The sequence below is a fragment of the Amblyomma maculatum genome, unplaced genomic scaffold (assembly GCF_055883805.1).
Source record: "Amblyomma maculatum isolate TAMU_Amacu unplaced genomic scaffold, ASM5588380v1 scaffold_14, whole genome shotgun sequence".
In the NCBI taxonomy this organism is placed as follows: Eukaryota; Metazoa; Arthropoda; class Arachnida; order Ixodida; family Ixodidae; genus Amblyomma; species Amblyomma maculatum.
Genome location: NW_028146739.1, coordinates 730,152 through 739,339, shown reverse-complemented (window position 1 = coordinate 739,339; position 9,188 = coordinate 730,152). Strand labels below are relative to the sequence as shown.

Here is a 9,188-nt window from a genome sequence, read left to right as displayed (position 1 = left end):
GATATATATCTGGTTTAGCATCCCAAAATAACTACGGCTATGAGGAACACAATAGTTGAGGGCTCCGGTATAATTTTGACCATCTGGGGTTCTTTTACATGCACTGACACCGCACGGTGCATGACGGCCTATTGTTTCGCCTCTATTAAAATGTCCCTGCTGTGGCTGGAACCAAATCTGCATCTTTGGGTTCAGCAGCCAAGCACTCTAACTACTGAGCCAGCACAACGGGGCCAAGTATCAAAATGCATGCCATTACATTTCTTTCTAGCCTGTGGTTTTCTTCACAGAACTAATGTATACAAGGAAAAGTAAACAGCAAGAAAACATTAGTTTTATTGCACATTATATTCACATTTCAGCAAACATTCTCTAGGAAAAAATTTCTCATAATGTTTTCATGGAAACCATGAACAAAACAAAACAATGCACTTACTCCACTCGAATTATTAATGGGCAAGGTTGCATCTATGCTACTACACTGCGCTTATCACAAAACCACAAGCCCCATCTGCTTTGACCAATCACTTGATGGAACTAACGGAGACAGATGTCGCACACCACAGACTGGTCGTCTCGCAACATATCTCTGCATATGTTGCATTTCAATTTCATGCCTTTCCACTTAGTTTCAACTGTTGCCAGCATTACTAGTCACCCATCTTTTCTGAAATTCCTTTTTACGCTGTTGGGATCAGCATCCTTGTTAACGGCGGTCTCTGGCATTTTAGATGCTATCATTTTCACATCTTCCTCATCTGGAAGAACGAAGGAAATGACAAGCTTTGAGCAGACAAAAAATTAGGGAGACTCCTAATCTCCACCTGTAAGGGTATGGTGTGCCAGCGTTAATGGTTCTTGTCTGCAGATCCCACTGTGGATTCTCGTTAATTTACATGCCCTTTGTTACAAACATTACTACTAATTCCTTAATTCATGTCTCTGTTATCTCAGATATACTCATTAGCATACGGTCGTAGGCTGCCCTGTTAGGTGATAGACAACCTGGCATAGACCTCTGTAAGCCTCAACCTTTCTTAATTGGAGCTGAAACGTTGAAGCTGAAATATTTCAAATATAACTTTGTAAGCTTGGCTTAACAGCTCCTGCCATGTCGTGTGGCCTCGTGACATTTGGCTCGTGGCACTTTTGGCTTGTGCACAGGGGTCATCTGTTAAACACTGGTTAACATGCATGAAAAATACATTTTCACACAAACTGGTGGCAAATGGTCAAGTGGTGCACTGAAGATTCTGAAATGTATACCTATATTCATGCAAGGATCGCATCATCACATAACATGATCAAGAGTTCTATCAGTACCTGTAGTTACATAGCATTTCAATGCCCATTAAAGGACCACCTCAGACAATGGTTGTTGTTATCTCAAGACCTGTTCTAACAGCGTACTGACGCCATTCCACTGAGCGATGGACATGTATATGCATACCCTAGATAGCTCATGATTGTGGATCTCATTTATTTCTATGACTTCCAAGGAGTTCCTGTCGTCAGAAACTTTATGAAATCGGGACAGTAGTCTTGAAAGGTGATGAAAAGAAATAACCAGGTTACCTTGACGCAATGCTAAATTACAGAGGGTGAATATGCTGCATGAAGATACCAAGAAGCTTGTATCAAAGAAAAGTGAGAGTGAAATGGCAGGATTTTTGAAACATTGAAATAAACTACAAACTACACTTGTCAAACCTGTCATTAAGGGATGGAAATCATGCAGTAATCAAAAACGCAACATGGAAGCCATTTTAGGTCATCTTCACAAAACACATACCCACACCTCACACACAGCTTCATACTTATGAAAGAGGACAAACCAATATGCAAGGAGTGTGGAGATGAACTAACAATAAACCATATCTTACACATGCGCCAGAGTCGAGAAAAGAGGAAACATTTTGTACAATTTCCAACAGATCCATTTCCATCCCAGCATGATCCTAGGAGAGACGTGCAAATTTCCTGCATTTTTGGTTTCCTAAAATGTTCCTAAACAAGCTACATCCTAAAGAACATTTTAGTCATTACACACAAAATAAGTACATTAAACCTTGTTCTGGGTGCATGGCAGCATTAGTCGCTTAGGCACCATAAAAATCAACACAATGCTGTAAGGTATACTTTGGTTAGCTATGTTATATGAGACAAGCTTTCGGCCTGGTGTGGTCCTTATTCACGTGAAAGCGCTGTCATGAGGGTCTATGTCCCAGCGATCGTAAAGTGACCTATTCCAATAATTTTACAAACTGAAGGTGATTGTACAGATTTCTAAAGACTGGAGTGCTCTGTTTTATCAACGTCCGCCTGCTTTGACAGCCTGGAGTGAAACTGTTGAAGAGAATACATTTTTGAACATTTAACGCGTTTCTGAAGGCGTTGCTTTCAATTACGGGGCCAACAAAATGCAGGTGAATGTCAAACGCCGCCTAGATAGGCTTTCTAGCAAGACAGCGGTGTAGCGTGGAAAATCGCTCCGCCGATCCATCGCTGGCGCTGCTGACTTGAAAGGCGAACTGTTCAAACTTATATAGCTACTGACCACACCTGAAACACTGAATTGCGCATGATCAAGGCAGAATTTCTCTAACACTGAGCACTGGTAGCTATCGATTTCGCGCCCAATATTGTGAAAATCTGTCCTCTCTTCGATCATTGATACGTCCACGGTTGAACATTTATGCGCCTCGGGGTAGGCCAGCCGTGGGAACATGGATGCGTGGTTGTAGCAACGATCGCTTGCATGGCACACTGCAAAATTCCAAGAGTCAGCTTCTTCAACGAAATGTGCAGCGCACATTTTCTACCGCGTACCTAAGCCCGGCGATGCATGCATATCGATCCCGATCGTTTCAAAGCTGCGCGGCCGTTCAGTCGGGTCACGCTAACCTCGAGCATGCGGGGGTTTAAACTACATGTACGCAAACTTCAACGACAAGAAAAAGATGCAGCCTAAGCACTTTAGTCTAGTAATCCTCTATATACCAAAGAACATTGCTGTTCACAGGGAATTCGGATCATTCACGCTTCCGGCTTTCCGGTTGTGCACTCTTGCGGTGCGGTGCAGTAGGTCTTCGCCTCGACGAGTCGATGTGCAGGCCTCTAGTAGATTCGGCATGTCTTCTGCCACGGCTCTGAGGTAGAATTTAAACGAAGAATTTAGCTAAAAACATCCTGTTTCCTCGGTCTGCATGTGAGGAACGAGCATAATGCCATTTCACATACATACTTTGGACTGCCGAATGTTCAGCTGCACGACGAGGTGTGTGTGTGTTGTGCCGGCGCTAGATCTTCAGAGGTCGATGCAGGACCTAAGACAGCGTAAATGCTAGGAATAGCTCGCTCGCATTACGGGCAGATCGAGGTGATAGTTTAGTGCGAAGCGAAAGCTGCTCGTGAATGTGCGTATCTCGATGCCAGCTGGTGGAGCTGGTGCAGTACGTAGCATATCGCCTGCAGCTATGTGCTTGACAGCGATGTTTGCCGTACACAACCCTAAGTGAAGACCGTGATCTATGTTAGAACGGATGCACTCTTCGTAGCACCTCATCGAGAGTCGCGGCTAGCTGATATCATAGAGGATGAGATCCATTCACGCGTAGCAAGCGGAATGGGGCTGCGTTCGACGTGCATATAGCCATGAGCCTGTATATCGACGTCCGCCGTATCTTTACGAGAATCGAATGGATCCGTCGGACGTACCTTTAGACACTTCGTAAATTAAAATTCACGATCCAGAAGGCAGGCGCGACAAAAAGGTGCTGACAGCTGCGGCCTATTAAGAATACGGATACAGCTTTACACGTTACACACGTAAACCTACGTGTCTCTGTACTCTATCATCGCGGCCGTGAATCACAAACCTCAGAAAATTGGGCAATCGAGCGCCGCAGTCATTTTCATACAAGCGCCTTAATTCACTTTTCGCCAAGGACTCCGGAGAGAAATCGGACACGCGTTTGCAGTTAGAAACCTCTTAGTTCATCTTATAGCACCAGTAGTAGCACAACTTGCTAATATATCCAACCTCTGCATAGCTGCCACATGCAAATCTAGAAAGTGTGGACGAAGACGGTGCGTTTTTCTAAACCGAGAAGGCCGCGGTCGCACGAACGCAACCCCTCAACCAGCAGAGCGCTACATGGATGGATGGATAAGGCTGAACCCTTTGAATCGGGCGGCGGCGCCACAGGCCGCCTAGCCGTGAATAGTAATATATAGTGTGGACCTATTCTTGCCTTCCTTTCAGCCACCAATCAGCTAACCTTCGTTTGGTTATTTCTACCCTTTTAAAGTCTATTTTCCCTTCATTATCCTTAAACCCCAATGCTTTGGCTAAATCTGGCCCGTTGCCTTGAACTATAGGGCGGAGCCCTTTACAGGAAATTATTAAGTGTTCAGGCGTTTCCTCATCCTCCCCACACACCCTGCACAGCGTGTCTATCTCTTGGTACTTGACTCGGTACGTCTTAGTCCGCAATACTCCTGTCCTAGCCTCGAACAACAATGGGCTGCCCCTAGAATTATCGTAAATGTTTTCTTTGGCTATTTCCTGCTTGAACGTTCGGTACATTTCTAATGCTGATTTAGTCTCCATCCCTGTTTTCCACAGACCCCTCTCTGTTTCCTTAACCTTTTTCTTAATTGATGATTCCTGGCTGGTCCCCCTACTGCTGTCCAAATATTTGCTTGCCAATTTTCTTGTCCGCCTTCTCCATCTTGTGTCAACATTCCTCATGTAGAGGTAGCTGAAGACTTTCCTAGCCCACCGCTTTTCTCCCATTTTTCTCAATCGTTGCTCAAACGCTATCTTGCTGCCAGCTTCCCTGCTCTCAAAAGAAGACCATCCCAGGTCACCCTGCACACCTTGGTTTGGCGTATTCCCATGAGCTCCCAAAGCAAGCCTACCCACCCCGCGCTGTTTAATTTCCAACCGTGCTCGGACCTCTGATCTCATACACAGGACTGCGTTGGCAAAAGTCAGACTAGGAACCATCACCCCTTTCCAAATCCCTCGCACCACTTCATACCTATTGTAATTCCAAAGCGCCCTGTTTTTCATGACGGCTGCATTTCTACTTCCCTTAGCTGCCACATATTTTTCATGCTCCGTTAGGTATTCAGCTCCAGTATTTATCCACACCCCAAGATACTTGTACTTATCCACTACTTCCAGCATGTCCTCCTGTATCCTATGTTCGCCGGCCTCATTATCATTAAAAATCATGACTGCCGATTTTTCCTTGCTAAACTGCAGACCTAACTTATCTCCCTCTGTACCGCAGATATCCATCAACTCCTGCAAATCTACCCTGTTGTCAGCCATCAGTACTATATCATCTGCATACATTAGTCCTGGTAATGACTGTGGGATAAATTCTCCTTGCTTGAATAAAGAAAGGTTGAAGCCGAGTCCACTCCCCTCTAGTTTAGCCTCTAATCCTTGCAGGTACAGCATGAACAACAAAGGTGACAGGGGACATCCTTGTCTAAGCCCCTTCTTTACCTCTACAGGCTTCGACACCTTTTTTTCCCATTTTATTAGCACTTGGTTATCCTTATAAATATCTTTTAAAAGATTAGTTACTCCGCTTTCCACACCTAACACATCCAGAATACTCCATAAGGCTTCTTGAAGTACACTGTCATAGGCTCCTTTGATATCTAGAAAAGCTAGCCATAGGGGTCTGTGTTCCTTTTCTGCTACCTCGATACACTGTGTCAATGAGAACAGATTATCCTCTAACCTCCTTTGTTTCCGGAAGCCATTCTGCAGCTCTCCCAGCACCCCCTTGCTCTCTACCCATGCCTGCAGTCTGTCCTTTATAATCTGCATCACCACCCTGTAGACCACTGATGTTACTGTTATGGGACGGTAGTTGCCTATGTCAGCTTTGTCCCCCTTTCCCTTATATATCATGCTCATTCTACTTAGTCTCCATTCATCAGGAACTTTGCCATCCATTAACATTTTGCTCACCACCTCTCTTAACGTTTCCTTAGACTTTGGGCCCAACATCTTTAATAACCTAACAGGAATACCATCTGGGCCTGCTGATGTGCTACTTGGTACTCTCTTCTCAGCCCTTTCCCACTCCCTTTGTCCAATTGGAACAATTGCACTAACCGGTCTATCTTCCTCTACTAAGGCACCTACTACATTTCTTTGTTCTTTAAACTTTTCTGACATCGTTAGTCGTATATGCTCTATTGCCTTTTCCCCTTCTAGCCGAATACCTTGATCTGTAACAATAGACCTCTGCTCTAGGCTAGTCTTATTACTCAGGGAATTCAAGTGTTGCCAGAATTTCTTAGCTGCATTTTTATCCCTTTTGTTTACTTCTGACAGCCACTGGGAACCTTGTCTTCTAATTTTCTCATTGATTAAGTAGGATGCCTCCCTTCTACATTTTATGTATTTATCCCATTTTCTCTCAACGTCTGCTTCTGGGTCTCCCCTATGCTTAGAATATCTGTGTTCCCTGGAGGCTTCCTGGCGTTTCTCTATGGCCTTCTTCACCTCCCCATCCCACCAGCTCTTTGGTTTTCGTCTTGTCCTTTTTTTCCTGACTCGCACCTTAGCCAACTCTAGCCCAAACAGTCCCATTAACTTTGTGTATGTCCACTCTGCTTTCTTATCCTTAGAGATTACTGCTTCAATTTGGGTGCTTGCTGTTTCTATTTGCTGCTCCGAGTAAAAGATCCCATCTGGCTGGTCATCATGTTTCATTCCTGAATTAGTTTTTATTCCAAAACTCATCTTGATACGTTTATGATCACTGCCTAGACTCCTGGCACCATGTTCATCTATGTTCATGACCCTTAGCCTATCGTACATCCTGTGTGACATTATCGCATAATCTATTGTCGAATGCAGACTCCCTACCTCCCACGTTATGACCCCGTCACACTTCTCAGTACTGTTACAGACAACTAAGTCGTGTCTTTCACACATATCCAGCAGCATGGTACCTGTCGAGTCTGTGTATCCATCTATATCTTCTATATGAGCATTCATGTCCCCTACTATAATTATTTCGCATCCTTTTCCTAGCTCATTAATGTCACCTGCTATACATTCTACCATTTTTTTGTTTTCCTCTTTGGCAGTTGCTCCTGTCCACAGGTATACAAAGCCAAGGAGTGTTTGCTCCCCTGCCACTTTTCCTTTTAGCCATAAATGTTCCTTACATTCCTGTTTGACTCTTTGCCAATTTGTACTTTTATGGATGAATGCCCCAATTCCCCCTCCCTTTCTGCTGCCCTCTGTTCTGTTGCAGTATTCCCATGCATAATCAGGGTTACAGGGTGGTTGCTCCATGTCCCGAAGATGCGTCTCCACAAATCCATAAACCATTAACTTCTCCTGCCTAAGCTGCTCGTCTATTTCCTCCCATTTTAGCCTATTCCTGCCTCCTTGCATGTTAATATACCCTATGTCTGAATTAATTTGGCTCTTGCGCTTATGCCTGTTGCTTCTCCTATGGCTTCTATGTTTCCCTAGTCTATGTTCGTCCTCTTGGTCGCCTTTGTTTAAACTGGTGGCTTCAGGGCCCTGGGCCCTCCTAAAAAAGCTGTTGCCTGGCGGCCTATCCTGCCTCCTACCCTCCTACCGGTGGCCCGGCTGTAGTGGATGCCTTCTCGTGCAAACGGGTGGAGGCCGGCCTCGTACACATCCCTGTTAACCTCCATTGTGGTGTACCCAAGTCGTCGGCTTAGGCTCCTAATGACCCGGTTGGCTTCGACTACTCTCCCCTCTGTTCTGCTGGACTGCCCTTCTACTTCTGGGATTGTGCATACAGTCACGTGTACTTTCTCAGAGGCCTCCTTTATGTTATTTATACCTACTTCTAACTGCCTCCCGAGATTCCGGCTCGTCCCCTTCAAGACATCATTGAGTCCAGCATGGATGATGACCAGGGTTTCTACATCCCTGTTGTTCCCTACCACCTCCTGGGCTTTGGTCATCGCTTCAACCATACCTTTCCCCGATTGGGCCTCCACCTTCAAACGCCTGTCACCCTTCACTGTTGCTAGGACAGCTTCCTCAAACCTTGCTACATTTGAGTCCCCCACCACCAGAACTCTCCTACGATCCAGCCTTTCATCTCCAGCTTGCGCTAACTGCCGCCCGGTTCGCTCTCGTTGGTTCTCCTGTCGCAGCGGCGTTTCACCTTTCTCGCGCAATTCCGGGCTTGTCGCTAGCCCTCCCGCGGACTGTTTTGCTACTTCGCTGTAGCATCGTGTAGCCGCCTCTTGCGACTGCACCGCCACCGGGTGCTCTTCTCTGCCCGCCTCCTTTCCATCTCCGTCATCATGAGGGGTCTTGACGCTGGTCTCATCCACCCCCTGACTTTGCTCCGACCCGGGGTCTTTCGCTGTCCGCGCCATAAGCGCCTTCACCTGACCTTCCAGCTCGGCTCGCTTTTGTTGTTCTTCCCTGAGCTGAGACCCCATCTCCTCTAGCTGGTCGGTCTTTGCCCCTTCCATCCTAACCAGCTCTACTGCCTGTGCCTCCAGCGCCATCCTTTTCTCCCTCTCAACCTTCAGGTCCCTCCCGAGCTCCTGAATCTTTACGGCCCATTCACGCTCCAGCCTCAGAATGGTCTCCTTAAACCTAACGCACAACTTGCACGAGAAACTAGTCTCCCCCGCGTCATCTAAGCTTTCAAAACCAGTTTCATCCATGTAGCACCAGCGCCTGCACTCGTCACATTGCACCAGCTCCTCGCCCCCCATGTCTTCCTTAACTTTACGACCCATAGGCAGCCCGCCCACCTACCTAGGGAAAAACGGTTACCTCCGCTTTCCCTGGTCCTATGATTGAAATTAGTGCTTTAACGCATGCAGGAGAATACGCTTTCAAAGCTAAACAATAAATATAAAAGCGCACTTAGCTTCGGACGACGTCGCTGGCAAATTCCCTCGGAGTCCCCAGAAGTCTGCACGTGGTCCCACCAGCACACCAGCGCCCCCATTGAAGTCTGCGGTGGCGCCACCTAGTGCATGTGACACAGACTGCGTCAGGGAAAGAGCCCCAGTGAGCCCACTACCCCATTCTAGCTCACTTTAGTTAGGGAGGGTATTTTTGCCGGTCGTGAACGCGCAATCACGTGACACAAAAGTGACGTAGAGCTACTACGTCACTTCTGCGTGTCCTGTCGACGTCTTTT

General features: G+C 46.3%; 1 protein-coding gene and 1 long non-coding RNA gene across 2 annotated transcripts; both read right to left on the bottom strand.

The window, feature by feature from the left end:
* Positions 1-312: 312 nt before the first annotated feature.
* On the bottom strand, positions 313-3,728 carry LOC146172070 (uncharacterized). Its single transcript, XR_014702629.1, has 2 exons — positions 3,245-3,728; positions 313-3,149 (listed from the first exon to the last, which is right to left on the bottom strand). It is a non-coding gene; the product is annotated as an uncharacterized LOC146172070 (long non-coding RNA).
* A 2,419-nt stretch (positions 3,729-6,147) lies between these two features.
* Positions 6,148-8,984, bottom strand: LOC146172069 (uncharacterized). Its single transcript, XM_084586114.1, has one exon. The coding sequence runs from the start codon at positions 8,776-8,778 to the stop codon at positions 7,549-7,551; it is 1,230 nt and encodes a 409-aa protein (XP_084442240.1). The 5' UTR covers positions 8,779-8,984; the 3' UTR covers positions 6,148-7,548.
* Positions 8,985-9,188: the final 204 nt, after the last annotated feature.